The following is an 18102-nucleotide window of genomic DNA, read 5'->3' on the forward strand; positions in this document are numbered from 1 at the left end:
CTATGTCTAGTCTACTAATGAGTCACCAAAGGCATTCTTCATTTGTTAGGATTTTTTTCTAGCATTTCCTTTTGATTCTTAGAATTTCCATCACTCTGCTTATTTTACCCATATCTATTCTTGCATGTTGTTTGCTTTTCTCATTAGGTCCTTTAACATATTAATTACAGTGATATATATAATACACTGATACAGTGATATATATAATTACAGTGTGTTGAATTCCCCATCTGATAAGTCCAACACTCTGTCATATTTGAGTTTTATGTTTCCTTTGTCTCTTCAGACTTTTTCTTCTTGCTTTTTGGTGTGCCTTCTAATTTTTTGTTGAAAGCTGGACATGATATACTAGGTAATAGATAGATTGGTCTCTAGTGTGAAGATTTATGTTAATATTGTTAGGACTGGGCTTTGTTTAAAGTTTCTATTAGCATTAGGTGCCAAAGGCTCCATATTCTTTCAGCATCCTTGATTTTGTTTCCTCTCTTGACTTTAGGCTTCCTTAAGTCTTCTTCCTTAGAGAGTCTTTGTTTTGAAGTTCATTCAGCTGTAACCCACTGTTAATATACTGGAGCCCCTGTTGATGTGGTGGTATGGTATGGGAGAAAAGGGAGTGTTTTGTAAGATTCCAATTAAATCTCAGAGTTTTAGTGGGCCTGTGACCTTTACAGATATTTCTTCTTGTGTAGTCACCCTCTCTGTGACCCTGTCTTAGATGAGATAGGAAAACTAGAGGGGTTTGGAATGAGAAGGATGTCCTTCCTCCATGGCTCTGGAACAAGGCCCTGGTAATCTTTTCTCCTAGAAAGTAGTCCTTTGTTATGGAGAAGGCTCTGGGCATATTTCATAAAGATATTCACAAAGATTCTTCCCCTCTTCCTGCCAGGACTACAAGGGTGTCTTTTTTGGATCTGCACTGTGAGAACCTGGTGAGATTCCTGGAAGTAAAGCCCATGAAAGTGTGCCTCCCCCCAAGACTACCACTCCCAGGAGTTTCTCACTTTCACTCTAGTCCACACTCAGCCTCCAGCATCTTGTCAAAATTATCAGTTAAGTGTTCCTACAAGTTTATAGCTCTAGTGGCTTCTGTTTCAGGTAAGTATATCTCATTTGTGATTCTGGATTTGCCTGTTCCTCAAGACTTCAGGATGGTGGTTTATTTTAAAACTTCATTTCTCTGTCGGGTGCAAGAAAAGTCATTGATTTTTATTTGTTTAGCCTTTTGTTGTTTTTAGCACTTCTTTTCAAGGCTGTGCCTCCAGCTTCACATTGATTGTGTTAAGAAGAAAAGCAGACAGGAAGCAAAGAGTCAGTAGCTATTGTGGGTTCCTGAAAACTGAAAAAACCTAGGCCCTGTATTTCAGGGATAGGAAGAAACCCCAAGGTAGATTTGTGAGCTCCTCTAGCAATGTGGCTTCTAGCTTCACTTCCTGGGTAAGACCAGCTCCTTGTTGATGAAGACTACAAAATAGAAATGGTTGTATGGTGTCCGTAGGGATTTTGAGCTTTGGGTTTCCTCACATAGTTTCTCTCAGCTCAGGATGTCATGGGAATATAAGGATATGTTAGGCAAAGTCAGCCGCACAGAGTTGGACAGGCCCTATCACGCAATAGATATGATAGGAGAAGCAGAATATTTCTCATGTATAAGAGTGGTATATGACACCCTCAGAGAGACCCCAAGAGGGTTTTGTAGTAAAGAATGAGGCTCAACTCAACAGCTACCTGCTTGAATAGACACTGGTAAACCAGCTATAACATGAATGTCAAAATGGATATAGGAGACTCAACAGAACCCATTCTGATGGTTTAACACTAAGGTCTCATAAATTAGATACAACCCCAAAGAAAGGGATGAGGAGAACTCCATACTGTTGGAGATTGAGTTTCAACCACTCAAAAGATTGGGAAATTGACACAGAATTTATAAATTGAGTTGCAGAGAAAAAGAAAACTTATTATTTCCTGCATACCTGAAATGTCAGATAACATCCATACCTGATGAACAACCAGCAGCAGAAAGTATGTGGTAAATGAGTATTGCAAACAAATTTATCTATTCAAAATGTGGGGCACATGGCTCTTACTAGTTGAAAACCACAGTGGTCTTACCTTAAGAGTGACATAATGTGAGAAATGACCCTGGGCACTTTGGTGGGTACCAAATATAAAGGGTATAAAGGGTATTTAAGGAGAAAAAAGAGGAACTTCTTATAGTTGACATTCTCTCTGCAGAATGAAATCTGCCATTTGTGAGGTGTGACTCCACATCATTTCTTCTTGTCCCTGTCCCTCTTCAAACACACTCTTTTCTCCTGTATTACTTCCTTTGCTCCCTTCTTCCCCATTTTCTTCCTTCTCCTTTTTTATTTTCCTTTATTTTCCATCTACTTATTAATCTCTCTTTCTCCTTCTGTCTCCCTTCATACTCTTCTACATCTATTCTTCCTTCTGCATTCTGGTTCCTTATTCTCTTTCTTACTGCTTTTTCTGTTTCAACTTAATATCTATTCTTTCTCCACTCTTATTTTTCCTTATCTTAATTATTCCATTTATTTGCAAGTATTTTCATTCATCCTTTCTCTGATCCTTGTTTTCTTCTTTTTTCTTTCCTTCTTCCATCTATTCCTCTTCTGCCTCATTCTTCAAATTTTCTTTCTCCATTTCCCTCTTTTTTCATGCTCCCTTCTAACAATAGGATGATAGAATAGACCGTAGTTAAGGTGTACTTAAAATAGTAGAATCAACAGGAATAGGTGGTGGATTAGATTTGTGACTAAGAGGAAGCATTATGAATAAGTAAAATAAGAAGAGAAACTACTATATATAAAGAAATATATAAAAAATAAAAAGAAGAGAAACTACTAAATATGATTTTTAAAACTACTTGTAAAAAAGCAACAAACATTCTAAATGGGGGAAATGGTAAAGTCATTTCAGGAAAAAGAAAAGTATGTTACTTACTGAAATTATTACCCAAAATTGTTCTTGATGTTTTAGCAAATCGTCTAAGACAACAAGATAAGTGCTGTATATATTGTAAAATAAGAGATCAAATTATTTTTCTTATAGTATGATTGTACATTAGAAATGCCAGTTAGTTGTACTTTTTTTTAAAAGCATCAGAATTGAGGACTTCTGCTTCCAGCAGGAAGGGCAAATGGTGTAGATGTACTTTTTCCTGTTGATCCTTGGGGATTATATATAAACCAAACATGAGAAGACCTTGAAAGTTAGAGATAAGATGGCATACCCTCTAGGGAATTTGGATCCCAAAGAATGACATGGTGGTGAGTTCCCTGGGATTTCTTTTGGCTTCATATATCCCAAACCAGATGCTGGAGAAGCTTGCAAACTGGAAACACGTAAGGACATAGATCAAAAAATAAAAAGCCCCAATATCTTTATATACCTAAAACACAAAGATAGAATAGCAAGACCGAAAAAAATTATTTTTATTTATTTATTTTTTTTATTTTTTAATTTTTTAAATTTATTTATGATAGTCACACACACAGAGAGAGAGAGAGGCAGAGACACAGGCAGAGGGAGAAGCAGGCTCCATGCACCGGGAGCCCGACGTGGGATTCGATCCCGGGTCTCCAGGATCGCGCCCCGGGCCAAAGGCAGGCGCCAAACCGCTGCGCCACCCAGGGATCTTCCCAGAAAAAAATTTTTAGACAGTAACTTCCCTACTTTAGCTAAATGCCAGAGGGGAGACTCTGGCCCTACACTTAACCAACAAAAGCCAACGAGAGACTGTATACTTCCACTCTTGCCCAGGCTGTCATGAGGTCTTTAGTCTCCTGACAGAGTGTCAGGGAAGGGCAAATGGGGAGTGGGAATAGCCCAATCTCCACAATGTCAGAAACCATGTGGGGACCCTGGATCTCCATCCCTAAAGATGATAATGAGATGCATCTTTCCCTAACCAATGAAGTCATGTTAAAAGAAGCTAGTGGAGAATTGAGATTTTTATCACCACCCAGCACTAAAAATGATACACATTTACCGTGTAATTAGGTACCCAGGTCCCTCCCAGTGAGGCTGATATCAGTAAAACCTTAATATGAAGCTGGAACTCTCACTTAGCCCTCAATAAAAAGTAGATCTTCTCTCTCAGGTGTCAGTGGAGGCTGAGTGGGAATGTGGACTTACCCACATGTGATAAAACAGATTTAAATAAGATTCAGATCCTCCTACTATGCAGAATATCTAGGATTCATTTGAAAATGACTTGTTATATCAAGAACTATGATAATTACGACTAGAATGAGAAAAGACAGTCAACACACACCAACACCAAGATGACACAGATATTAGAATCATCTAATAAGGATTTTTAAATAGCCATCATAAACATGTTTCTTTTTTCAAAAAGATTTTAATTATTTATTCATGAGAGACAGAGAGAGAGGGAGAGAGGCAGAGGGAGAAGCAGGCTCCATGCAGGGAGCCCAATGAGGGACTCAGTCCGGTACTCCAGGATCACACCCTGAGCTGATGGCAGATGCCCAACTGCTGAGCCATCCAGACGTCCCTCATAAACATGTTTCAGTGAGCAGTTGTGAGCATTCTTAGAACAAATGGAAAAAGAGAAAGTCTAAACAAAGAAACAGAACATCTTCCAAAGAAATAGAAAGTATAAAGACAAATCAAAAAGAAACAAGAACTGAAAAATCTAATAAATGAACTTTAAGAAAAACCTCAATAGATGACTTCAACAGTAGAATAATATGACAGAATGAATCTGTGAACTCTAAGATGGAATAGAAATTATTCCATCAGACCAAGAGAAAAGAATAAAGTGAAAAACAAAAACAGCCTCAAGCCCATGTTGGACTATTACAAAAAATTTAACATACTTGTCATAGTCACAGAAGAAGAAAGAAGGGCTAGAAAGTAGCTGAAAATTCCCCAAATTTGGAAAAAAGCATAATCCTATAGACTTAAGAAGCTGAGTGAACTCCAGAAAGGATACAGCCAAATAAATTTACACCCAAGGTGCATCATTTTCAAACTTCTGAAAGCTAAAGACAAATTAAAAATCTTGAAAGCCACCAGAGAGAGAAATGATACCTTACTTGTAAGAACACCAAGTCAATGACAGCAGACATCTCATTAGAAACCATGAAGGCCCGGGGGCACCTGGGTGCCTCAGTGGTTTTTTATATATATAGATATCTCAAAACATAGATAAAATAGACTTTGTCTTAATCCATTTGGGTTGCTATAATAGAATACCACAGACTAGGTATAAACAACAGATTTATTCATCACAGTTCTGGAGGCTGAGAAACCTAAGATCAAGGCACCAGCATGGTTGCGTTTGGTGAGGGTCTTTTCATAGCTGGCCTTTTCTCACTATGTCCTCACATGGTGGAAGGGATTAAAAATATCTCTGGAGCCTCTAAAGCACTAATCCCTTTCATGAGAACTCTATTTTCACAACCTAAGCACTTCCCAAAGGCCCACCTCCTAATACTATCATCTATGGTGAGGTTTGGATTTCAACATGAATTTTGGAGGGGTACAAATAGAATAGCCCAATTCTACAAAAAAGTTTAGCTCATCGGAAGGCAAGAAATAGGGAAATGAAAAAGAGAAAGAAGAAAATGAATTAGAAAATGGACAAAAGACAAACAGTTTACCAAAGAGGATATATGGATGACTATAAATAAGTACATGTTAAAAATCTTCAACATCATTAGACATTAGGGAAATGGAAATTAGAACCACAATGAGTTATTAGTTCACATTTATGAGAGTGGCTAAAAAAATGCAACAGATGCTGGCAAGGATTTGGAGAAAATGGATCACTCACACGTTGCTGATGAGAATGAAAAATGATACAACCACTCTGGGAAAGTTTGGCAGTTTCTTATAAAACTAACATGTACTTACTGTAATACCCAGCAGTTGCACTGTTGAGCATTTGTCCCAGAGAAATGAGAACTTCTGTTCACAGAAAAAAAAATTGTAGACAAATGTTTATAGCAGCTTTATTCATAATAGCCCAAAATTAGAAACTACTCAGATATCATTCAGTGGGTGAATTGTTAAACCGACTGTGCCACATCTATATCATGGAATAGTACTCAGCAATAAAAAGGAACAAACCATTGATACATACATATAACAGTTTGGGTGTATCTCACAAGCATTATACTGAATGAAAAAAAAGTCAGTGTGACAAATGGTGTGATTCCAGTTTTATAACCTTTTTTAAGTGTCAAAATTATAAAAATGGAGAACACATTAATGGCTGCTAAGGGTTAGGGATAGTGGAGGGAAGGTTGATGAATGTGAGTGTAAAGGGGAGTACAGGGAAATTTGTGGAGGTGGAATAATTCTGGATATTGATTGCTGTGGTGATTACTACAGAAAACTCCACATGTGATAGAACTATGTACATATACCAATGTCGTTTCTTGGTTTTTATATTGTATTATAATTTTATAACTGTGCCCATTGGGAGAAGTGGTTGAAGGGGTACATAGGACTTCTCTGTACTATCTTTGCAATTTCCTGTGTATCTATAATTATTTAAAAATAAAAAGTTAAAACATTTCTAAAGTAGAATTAATAAAATAATTTATTTCAAAAATCATGCCATAATTATTTGCTGGGTGGCCACCAGTGAACACTGGATACTAGATGCTGCCCTTGGCCCTGCTACCAATGCTGCTCCTAGAAACTGGATTTTCTTCTGGCTGCTGCTCCCACCACTACAGATATGGCATGAATTCCTTCATCGCATCTCTGAATCACTCCATTCAGACTAAGTGTTAGGTTGGAGTTGTGATTATTTATGCAGTAAAAGCATTGACTCCACAGGTGTGTGGGCTCTATAAACCCTGTGATTTCCAGAAAATATCTACACATTCTAAAGATAGCTCTGGCTCTTGACAAACTCCCAGGGGAAAATCTCCAAGCCCTTGGAAAATCCTGCTTGATTAGAGTGCCTTTTGGTTCGCTTGGAACTTTGGGCCATACTAGATTGTTAACAGTGTGATTTATAGTGGGCCTGTGGTCTTGTGGTACCTCTGTAAAGCCTGGAGGATGAGTAGCTAAGGTCAGCCACGCTGGTGTCCCATGCCTACCTGACTGATCCTCAGTAAAATTCCAGCTTAGGCAAACTTGCCACATCTTGCTGGGAGATTGAAGCACGACCATACAACTCCACTGAGAGAAGACAACCAGAAGCATATGCCTGGTTTCTCCTGGAGTCTTACCTATGTACCTTTTAGTTTTGTTGATTTAAAATCAGTATGCTTTCACTGTAATAAACAATAGCTGTGAATATAACTATTTTTCGGAGTTCTGTGAGTCCTTCTAGTGAATCAAATGAATCATTGAACCCCAGAGTAGATTTCAGGACCTTGCCACATTGGTAAATCCTAGATCACATTCTCTTGGCTGCTAAGGGAATGTAAAAAAGTGAATATCTGGCCCTCAAGGCTTTTGCAGTTGAACTGTTATGTAATATAGAGTATATTCCCTTACTAAAATGTGAAAAAAATAATTGAAATGTAGGGTGGATCTAGTTTTCAATAAGCATCTGTAAGACTATATAAAGTAAAGCAGTCCTAAAAATAAGACAAAAACAGACAACGGGATAAATAGATAAAAGACTTGCACAATTACTTTACAAAAGAAACCTAGAAGTTCCGTTATTAACATATGAATGTGTGTTTCACTACTTACATCAGAAATGTAAATTAGGGCAGCCCGGGTGGCTGGCTAAGCGGTTTAGCTCCGCCTTCAGCCCAGGGCCTGATCCTGGAGACCCAGGATCAAGTCCCCTGTCAGGCTACCTGCATGGAGCCTGCTTCTCCCTCTGCCTGTCTCTGCCTCTCTCTCTGTGTGTGTCTCTCATGAATAAATAAATAGAATCTTTAAAAAATGTAAATTAAAACCACAGGAGATAGCCAATCATAGCCGACATCACATTGGCAAAATGTTGGAAAAAGTTTTTATATTGCCAAGCACTGTAGAGTATGTCAGTCTTAGTCCTGGGAATCTGGTGTCACAGGAATGAAAAACATTAAGCATAAAATACAAGGATATATGTACGAATATTTTATTTCAGTGTCGTTTGTATGTATGTGCTCCCCAAAACCTTGAAACTAGAATGGCCACGAGTGGTGAAATAATTTACTACATCATGGGACATCCCTATCATCGAATATTATGCAGCAATGTAAAAGAATTAATAGATTAGTGTTAAATAAATATGCATTAAAGTATATGATCTTAATTTTTGTAAAATGGTTAAAAATAACATGACTTTTTTGAACATGCAAAGATATAAAAATGGTTGTTAAAATGCATGTTTGGCAGAGGAGGGTAGAAGTGGGAGAAAGGAGTGGAAGGCAAGTAAGCAAAAGAATGCAGTTTAGAATATGTATGGCATACATAGTCCCATTTATGTAAGCATATATATGCACCAAGTATTACATGAAAAGGTAGCATCAAATCTTAACAAATATCTCAGGTTAGTGCCATTTGGAGTGATGTTTACTTAATTTCTAAAATATTTAATGCTTAAATTTTTATTTTTATTTTTTTCAAGATTTATTTATTTAGAGAGTGTATGTGAGCGAGGGAGGGACAGAGGGAGAGGAAGAGAATCTCAAGCAGACTCCATACTGAGTGCGGAGCCCGACTGGGGTCTCGATCTCAAAACCCTGAGATCATGATCTGAGCTGAAATCAAGAGTCAGACACTCAACCGACTGAGCCACCCAGGTGCCCCAATGTTTAATTTTAATGACAAATATGCATTGTTTGTATAAGGAAAAGTAAGTGAATTCATCACAGGAAGGAAAAAAGAAAAAATACCTGTCAGTTTTCTTGCTTGAGCAGTAGGGTGGATGGTGTGATTTATCCATTTATTAACAAACATTTATAAGCGTATAAAATACACCAGGTATCATTGTAGGTACAGGGTATTTATACAGTAATGAAGAAATCCAAAATCCATCTCCCTAAAAGGTTTTATTCTAAGGGGGAGAGAGTGACATAACTAAAGGAGAAACACAGCGTTGGTAAGGAAGAGGACATATACAAAGGAATCAGTTTGAGACCTGTTAGATTTGACCATATTAGGAATATCCAGTTGCAGAAGTGAAGCAGGCAGTTGAATTATGGATCTAGAATTCATAGGCCAAGTCAAGACTGGAGATACAGATACAGAAGCAGATAGCATATAAAATGGTGTTTTCAGACCTCCTTTCCTGAGTCTGATCACGTCCCACTGCAGACATTTTACAGAGGAAGTGCTTAGGAAAAACAGGCAGCTGACAGGGGAGGTTGCTATGCAACAGATGAGGAAAGTCATCCAGCCAGGCAGAATTGATGTTGGTCCTTGGGGACCAAATGCTGCCATCCTTCCTAGTATTAGCTTTCTTTCATATGCAGACTCCCGACAGGAGCTGTTGCCAGAACAAATGTGAAATGTACCAAGGTCTGCCTTGTATTTTTGGAAAGTATCCGTTCAATTTGAGTCATTTCACATCTGTATATGATTTTCTGAGTCTCCAGTCATCTGGAAGCACAGCAGCATGTGTGTCCTTCGGTCAGTGCTATTTGTGCTTCCCATTTTGTATTGAGAAGCTGGCTCAGAGAAGTGGAATGACCTGAGTCAGTTTACACAGCGAGGGATAGAACGGCCCAGCAATTCGTCCCAGGAATTGAGGCGCAAGGCCTGGAAGGAACCAGGGTAAACATTTACACTGAATCAGGGTTTGCCATGGTTCAGGCACACACCTGCCTGATTGTCCTGGCTGCTCAAGCAGGCACCAAGAAGGCCTCAGGGGCAGCGGTATTCATGCCACTCACAGGGAGAGACCTGACAATTTGAGCAGGGAATGGGCCCCAAGGAACAATTCCCACACTTGGATGTATCCATATAGAGGGGGTGGGGACTAGGAATCTCTATCTGGGTACACCTAAATGCAGAGCATGAGCTTAGGTCTTGGAGAACACAAACCTTGCTTGTTTGGGACAGGTGTTGACAGTGCAGGGGAGGTGTATGTGTGGGAACTGTCGCTCAAACTGGAGAGGAGAGGGTGCCTCAGTTCCCAGGCCAGCACTAGTGGAACATAGGTTTTGGAGTCAAGAAGACTCCAAGGCCCACATTTTGCATTTGCTCTTTACTGGCTCTGTGGCCTTGTCTGGTTCATGCAGTGTGTCTGTGCTTTGGCTTCCTGACCTGTAAAATGGGGATGCTGACATCCACCTCCCAGGGCTGCTGTGAGAGACAAGTCCCAGCACAGATTGCGCTGTGGTGGTCAAGCTGTTCCCTTCCCTCCCTTCCTCACCTGCGCAAAAAATATGCGCATGGCTGGAGCTGCACAAAGGGCACGAAAGAAGCTAATGTTTATGACCCTGGGATCTGTTAAGAGAGATCATACAGATTCATGTGGCAGGTGCACACTTTTTCTATCTCTTACAACGTATTCTCTGGCCATTCCTTTTCCTGGGTCCCAAAGTCGGTGAGCTTAGTGGGAGCCTAGCACTTGTTGCAGTTAGAGACCCCACACGGACACCTCCTTATTAATGACCTAAGTGTTGCTAAGCGGGGGGTGGAGATTCTTGCCAAAGGAACGGACAGGACAGGAGGAGCCGCTAGAGGGGAGGGATAGAACTGAGACGCATTGCGGAAAAGGTAGGGGGCCAGTGTGTGGGCAAGGGGGGTGGGACCTAAAGGCACAGCGCACGTTTGGGGGAGGGGATGTTGTGGAGGGGGGTGGGGCCGTGGTGTACTGTCGACCTGGTTGGTGGTGGGGTGGTGTGTTGGCAAGGGGGCGGGATTGCCTCTCACTGCACATGCGCACCATGGCGTTAAGGACGAAGCTTTTGTTGGGAAAGCGGGTGGGACTTTTATTTGGTCGGTCAGTTCTTGCGCATGCGCACAACTATCTGAGGCGGTGGGTGGTATATTAGGCGGAGAGGCGGGGTCGTCCTAGCTGCCGCGCTGGCATTTTCTCCTGGACAAGGAGAGGGTGCGGCTGCGGAGAGCCGAACACTGCAATCCCGATCCTCTGAGTCGTGAAGAAGGGAGGCAACGAGGGGGTTGGGGTTGGGGCCTGAGGCAAGGTGAGAATTAGCCCCCAGACAGGGCATCTGCCCCCTGGTGCGGGCCACCCATTTTTCATTTCGATCCCTTTACCCCGGATTCTGATTCCCCTTCCACTCCCCGAACCCCCATTCACACCCTTCACCCGATCCTCCCTTACTCAGAACCCCTGTTCATTCTCCGAACCCCTCCCATCGTTAAAAATCTCCACAGATTTCTTGAGCTTAATCTGTACTGTCATACGATTCCTCCTGATTGGAAACCTCCATTCAATTTACCATATGCGCGTCCCAACCCATTCCCCCTAGATTCAGAACTGTTGTTGGCTTTCCGAATCCCGATTTGAAGCTTCTCCCGGGTCAGAAGCTTCTCAGGATTCAGAGCCTCCATCCTGACATCCATTCACTTTTCCCACTCTGATCCAACCGGTTCCCCTCACATTCAGCGCCTCGTTCGCCCCCCCAGTCAAATCCCAGCCCCCCCCCCCCCCCCATTCAGTCCTTCGCATTTGCCCTTTGGAGTATAACGCCCAGCTCCTCCTACCCCCACCCAGGCTCTGCTCTTGCCAGAGGGACTGGAGCCATGGCTCAGAAAATGGACTGTGGTGCGGGCCTCCTCGGCTTCCAGGTGAGATATCCACTCCCCACCCCACTATTTACCTAGCCGATAGTTTCCTGGGGCCCCTTTGGCCGCCCAAAAGCCTCGATCTGATTTTGCCCTCTTCGTGCCTAGACTCCATCGCTTTTCAAATTTTATGGGGGGGAGGGGCGTCCCCTTTCAGCCATCAATCCCTGCTTAGAGAAAGGGGAGACCCTGTTAATAGTCAGGGCAGTCTATCCAGAGAATGCGGGTTGGGTAAGGAACCATTTTTTTCCTCAGTCCTGACGCTTGTAGAGAGAGCAGACTGCCACCCCCTCCCCCAACCTCCCGCCGCCACCCTCTCTTCTGCATCCCCCAGCGCTGAGACCCCCCCCCCCTTATTCTCCTCAACTCCTCGAGGCGGCACCCTTGCTCTGGCTTCCCTCGCGTCCGTCCTTAGCTTCTGCCGCACACCGCATTGCTCTGCTCTAACCTCCTCCATCAACCCCCACCGCTCCCTTCATTCTACTTCTTCCCCACTGTTCATTCCGCCCCACCCCTCACTTAGTCCCTGCCCCACTCCAGCCCTACCACACATTTTGTTACCAGTCTGCCTCCCATCGCCCCTTGCTGGTGGTCTAGATCTGTGCCTCAGCCTTTTTGCACCATCCGCCTGCCTGTACCTTCCCAGCACTGCTCCCCCTACCCTCCTGCTTCTACTTCGGAGGCCCAGAAATTTCATTCCCCCCCCCCCCTGTATTTGCAGGCTGAGGCCTCCGTAGAAGACAGCACCTTGCTTATGCAGACCCTGATGGAGGCCATCCAGATCTCAGAGGCTCCACCTACCAACCAGGCCACAGCAGCTGGGCTGAATGCTAGTGCCCAGAGTTCACAGCCCCCAACATCCAGTGAGATGGCTGATATTCAGGTTTTGGCAGCTGCCACTAGGCCCAAAACAGCCTTTAAGGCTCAGAATGCCACCACTAAAGGCCCAAATGGTGCCTATGATTTCTCTCAGGCTCTTAATGCCAAGGAGATGTCCAATGCACCACCCAAGGCAGCCTTTAAGTCCCAGAATGCCACTCTAAAGGGCCCAAATGCTGCCTATGATTTTTCCCAGGCAGCAACCACCAGTGAATTAACTGCTAACAAGTCCGAGATGGCCTTTAAGGCCCAGAATGGCACTACTAAGGTGGGCCCAAATGCCACCTACAATTTCTCTCAGTCTCTCAGTGCCACTGAGATGGCTAATGCTCAACCTAAGACAGCCTTTAAGGCTTGGAATGACACCACTAAGGCCCCAACAGTTGATACCCAGACCCAGAATATTAACCAAGCCAAGATGGCCACTTCCCAGACTGAGGTAGAGACCAACCCAGGTATCCTTGAATCTGATGGTGCAGCTGCACAGACATCAGCAGATGGTTCCCAGGCTCAGAATCTGGAGTCCAGGACTATAATTCGGGGCAAGAGGACCCGCAAGGTGAGATCCCTGCTAGCTTCACTTTGCTTTGGGCTCTCTCCTTTCTTCTCTGAGTTTCATTTGTTCTCAACAAAACAAAGCATACATATGTAATGGCCTGTGTTGAGTTAGGTTGTAGGGGATAATAAGGTGAATGTCATAATTTCTGCCCTCTGAATATCCACAGATTAATAGGGAGATGAGACATGGACAGGTAATATGTACACTATGTAATTCAGTTTACATTTTCATAATAGCCACCATGTGTTAGGTCTTGAGCTAGGCATATTCACACAGGTTACCTCATTAAATCTTCAAGGTATTACTAGCTAGGGATAATAGTCCCAGTTTTACAGAGAAGGAAACTCAGTCCCAGAGAGGTGAGTGACTTGAGTGATTTGTCCAGGGTGGTACAAGCAGAGCCAGTGTTGGACATAGGAAGAGGAGAAGCCTCAGGCCCCACCCTTGGGTTGCTCCTGGCCTGACTCAGAGATGAAACTCCTGCCTGGAAGACAGTGAAAGACAAGCCCAGGACTCAGGGTGACCATTGACTAGTGGGTCAGGCTGTCACTACAGGTGAGGGTTTTAGAGGGCCTTCCTGGAATAGATAGGGTGAGGACACAGAAACAACTGGTGACCCTGGACTTTCCTTCTCTCTGATGATGCAGATTAATAACTTGAATGTGGACGAGAACAGCAATGGGGATCAGAGGCGGGCCCCACTGGCTACAGGGACGTGGAGGTCTGCACCTGTTCCAGTTACCACTCAGAACCCACCTGGCGCACCCCCCAATGTGCTCTGGCAGACCCCATTGGCCTGGCAGAACCCATCAGGCTGGCAAAACCAGCCAGCCAGGCAGACCCCACCAGCACGTCAGAGTCCCCCAGCTAGGCAGACCCCACCAGCCTGGCAAAACCCGGTTGCTTGGCAGAACCCAGTGATCTGGCCGAACCCAGTGATCTGGCAGAATCCAGTGATCTGGCCAAACCCCATTGTCTGGCCCGGTCCGGTTGTCTGGCCAAACCCACTGGCCTGGCAGAATCCACCTGGATGGCAGACCCCACCTGGATGGCAGAACCCACCAGGCTGGCAGGGTCCTCCAGATTGGCAGGGCCCTCCTGACTGGCCACTACCACCTGACTGGCCTCTACCACCTGATTGGCCACTTCCCACTGACTGGCCACTCCCACCTGACTGGATCCCCACTGATTGGCCAGTTCCACCTGACTGGCAGAACCTGCGGCCCTCACCAAACCTGCGCCCCTCTCCCAATTCACGTGCCTCACAGAACCTGGGTGCCTCACAGCCCCGAGATGTGGCCCTTCTTCAGGAAAGAGTAAGAACTTATTCCCAGTCGCTTTTTCCTCTCTTCCTTTTGTCTTTATTGTCCTTCTATCTATAATCCAATCAAGTTTTCTTGAAGTATCAATAAATTTAATGATTTCCTTTTCCCCTTTCAGGCAAATAAGTTGGTCAAGTACTTGATGCTTAAAGATTATACCAAGGTGCCCATCAAGCGCTCAGGTAGGCATCCAGTGCCCTCCCCCAAGCACACTGTCTTTCCCCTCACCCCATGCTCTGTGGACATCCCTTTGCTTATATGTCCCCTCCCCTTCCATGGCTTTACTCCCCTTTCCATGGCTGATTCTTCATTTTTCATCCTTGAGGGTCCTGACTGTGTTCCCTCTAGCAGGCCTGGCAAAGAGGATGTAGCTCTGTGGCCTCTGCTCAGCTCGGGTGCTCTCTTGTCTCTCCTACAGAAATGCTGAGGGATATCATCCGTGAATACACTGATGTTTATCCAGAAATCATTGAACGTGCATGCTTTGTCCTGGAGAAGGTGAGAAGGCAGCCCCGAGGAACACAGGAATGAGGGAAGATTTTGATATTAAAGATGTGTGGGATTCCTACTGGTAATTTAGAGCTGAAGACTCACAGGGTGGTAAGCAACTGAGCATGGGTAATTGATGCTGGATTTTGTAATTTCACAGTCCATTTTCTTGTCCATGTAGAAATTTGGGATTCAACTGAAGGAGATCGACAAAGAAGAACACCTGTATATTCTCATCAGCACCCCCGAGTCCCTGGCTGGCATATTGGGAACGTAAGATGGGAAAAGAGGTGGAACATTGCCTTTCTCAGTGGTGCTTTTTTTCCCTGGGAGCATCAAGTAGTTCGGGGTCCAAGATTCAGGGTCGTATACCAGGTCATGGTCGGGACTGTGGCAGAAATAGTCCTTTGCTGAGGAATACTGGGGAAGCTAGATGAATAAACTGCTTGAACTGTTTCATACAAATGGCTGCTGAAAATATCTTTTTTTGTACACTTTTAGGACCAAAGACACACCCAAGCTGGGTCTCCTCTTAGTGATATTGGGCGTTATCTTCATGAATGGCAACCGTGCCAGTGAAGGTGAGTGGCTGGACCTGCAGCTAGGGGTTGGCTACCACCTGATTTCCATGCTCATCTTCCATCCCTTGTCTCCCCTTGCCTCCCACTACAGCTGTCCTCTGGGAGGCACTACGCAAGATGGGACTGCGTCCTGGGTATGATTGGGCTCTCTCATCTCTTGCCTGTTCATATCATCCTTTGGCAACAGAGGATGGTCCCAGGATTGCATCAGCCTGGTGGTATAGGGAATTGGTCTGGGGAGGTACCAGAGCCCAAGGATGTGACCCGGGTGGATGGGCAAATAGTTCTGAACTCTATGCCTCTCCTCTCATCTCTGATCTCCGCTAGAAAGCTCTTTTCTTTTCTTTGGCAATGTCATAGTCTTTGATTATGGGTTTCTTTTTTTTATACTATCAGTGTGAGACATCCTCTTCTTGGAGATCTGAGGAAACTTCTCACTTATGAGTTTGTAAAACAAAAGTAAGTGATGTCTAAGGGTTTTTTTCTGGTCTTCATGAGTTCTGTGTGCTAGTCAGCCTCAGACAGTCCTTACTATGCTCATTTCTTACACTATACCTATATATCCCCATAGAAAAACACATACATACTTGGAAGTGTTTATTGAGTATCCCTGCTTGTGGTTGGATTTTTCTGCAGTATTACAGTTATCTTGCAGGTGAAGTCTGTCCACTATACCCACAGTAGACATTTCCAAGGCTGAGGTTTACATTGCAATGGGCCAACTGTGACTCAATAACAAGATTACAAGAACATGGAGCTAGAGCTGTGACACAAGGGGAGAGATTAAGTGTTGCCCTTTCTATGACCCTGTATAAGCCACCCTGCAGTTCTAGGTAACTGCTTAATGTAGAAGCACTGGTACAGGAATTTGAAGGCCTATTAGAATATAATTAAACTAGGTTTATGGGTGACTCAGTTGGTTAAGTGTCTGATTCGATCTCAGCTCAGGTCTTGATCTCAGGGTCGTGAGTTCAAGCCTCAAGTATGGAGCCTACTTTAAAAAAACAAATTTAAAAAAGAATATAATTAAGCTAGGTTTAAGAATGAGTCTGGGTGGGATTGCTACCTGAAATTGGGGGTATCAAAATAGAGTATTATGCATTGTTGGACTACTGTTCTTACCTGGGTAGAAACAAAGACCTTTCTGCTCTAAGGTACCTGGATTACAGACGAGTGCCCAACAGCAACCCTCCTGAGTATGAGTTCCTCTGGGGCCTCCGTTCCTACCATGAAACTAGCAAGATGAAAGTGCTGAGATTCATTGCAGAGGTAATAGAGGAACTGCTCCAGACTTGATAGGTCAAAAGATGAGGTGTGGCTGGCTGGAAAGGGTCCAGAGCAGGGATAAGACCTTAGATATTGCACGTGGTGCTGCATTACTGGTGGTATTGATTGTTGCTGTTACGTAAACAGTAGCACAAAGTAGGGCACTAAATATATAGCAAGTCTTCATAAATATTAACTCCCATTATTACGGGTTTTGTTTTATTTTCTATTTTCTGTTCTTCATCTCAGGTTCAGAAAAGAGATCCTCGTGACTGGACTGCACAGTTCATGGAGGCTGCAGATGAGGCCTTGGATGCTCTGGATGCTGCTGCAGCTGAGGCTGAGGCCCGGGCTGAGGCGAGAACCCGCATGGGGATTGGAGATGAGGCCGTATCTGGGCCCTGGAGCTGGGATGACATTGAATTTGAGCTGCTGACCTGGGATGAGGAAGGAGATTTTGGCGATCCCTGGTCTAGAATCCCATTTACCTTCTGGGCCAGATACCACCAGAATGCCCGTTCCCGATTTCCTCAGACCTTCGCTGGCCCCATTATTGGCCCTGGTGGTACAGCCAGTGCCAACTTTGCTGCCAACTTTGGTGCCATTGGTTTCTTCTGGGTTGAGTGAGATGTTGGGTAGGTATATCACTTTGGTTTGGGCAGTTAGGGTTATCGGGAGATACAGGGTCCATGGGAATGTGTTTATGTCACAACCTGGGAGTCCTAGAAAACCCATGGTGGGGAGGTGAGGGAAGTATAGGGAAGCATATACTTGGTATATTTCTTACTATTTGATATATATCACTGATTATTCGGGTTTTTTTCTTTCTTATGTTCACAGATATTGCTAATCAGTTGCAATAGTCTTTCCCCTGAGTGAGGCTGAAGCCTCAGATTCCTTCTAAACACAGCTATCTAGAGAGCCACATCCTGTTGACTGAAAGTGGCATGCAAGATAAATTTATTTGCTGTTCCTTGTCTGTTGCTTTTTTTCCCCTTGTGTGCTGTCAAGTTTTGGTATCAGAAATAAACGTTGAAACTGCAAAGTGAATTACGTGTGCTCTCTGTTTTTAACACATTGGGGAGAGATTGACTTGTTTATATGGGAAAGAGAGGGCCTCACTTCTAGCCTGAGGGGCAGATTAGCTTTCAATTGGTAAAAGTATGGGTAGATTCCGTTAATGGATTGGAAAACAAAGGAGGAAGTAATGAACACAAGTGTTAATGAGGTCCAAGAACCAGTATAGTTTACTTTAGAAATATTACCTCAGGAACTCATGTGATAGGCTGCTAGGAGTCCT

At 43.7% G+C, this 18102-nt stretch overlaps 1 protein-coding gene across 24 annotated transcripts in view; it reads left to right on the forward strand.

The window, feature by feature from the left end:
- MAGED1 (MAGE family member D1) overlaps window positions 1-17852 on the forward strand; it is a 61537-nt gene extending 43685 nt beyond the window's left edge. For 7 of the 24 annotated variants that reach the window (XM_072746390.1, XM_072746396.1, XM_072746391.1 and 4 more), the window contains 13 exons: window positions 887-929; window positions 11636-11709; window positions 12428-13144; window positions 13792-14460; window positions 14585-14648; window positions 14885-14964; window positions 15137-15228; window positions 15457-15536; window positions 15628-15670; window positions 15933-15995; window positions 16691-16805; window positions 17052-17437; window positions 17643-17852. In XM_072746390.1, the coding sequence (XP_072602491.1) occupies window positions 11665-11709; window positions 12428-13144; window positions 13792-14460; window positions 14585-14648; window positions 14885-14964; window positions 15137-15228; window positions 15457-15536; window positions 15628-15670; window positions 15933-15995; window positions 16691-16805; window positions 17052-17429 (2346 nt within the window). In that variant the 5' untranslated portion in view covers window positions 887-929; window positions 11636-11664 and the 3' untranslated portion in view covers window positions 17430-17437; window positions 17643-17852. Of the gene's footprint in view, window positions 1-886; window positions 1096-10719; window positions 11103-11635; window positions 11710-12427; window positions 13145-13791; window positions 14461-14584; window positions 14649-14884; window positions 14965-15136; window positions 15229-15456; window positions 15537-15627; window positions 15671-15932; window positions 15996-16690; window positions 16806-17051; window positions 17438-17642 lie in introns of those variants that run through there. The other 17 variants (XM_072746379.1, XM_072746378.1, XM_072746377.1 and 14 more) reach the window with 4 other exon arrangements.
- The last annotated feature ends 250 nt before the right edge of the window (window positions 17853-18102 follow it).

This window comes from Vulpes vulpes, unplaced genomic scaffold (assembly GCF_048418805.1).
Source record: "Vulpes vulpes isolate BD-2025 unplaced genomic scaffold, VulVul3 u000000686, whole genome shotgun sequence".
In the NCBI taxonomy this organism is placed as follows: domain Eukaryota; kingdom Metazoa; phylum Chordata; class Mammalia; order Carnivora; family Canidae; genus Vulpes; species Vulpes vulpes.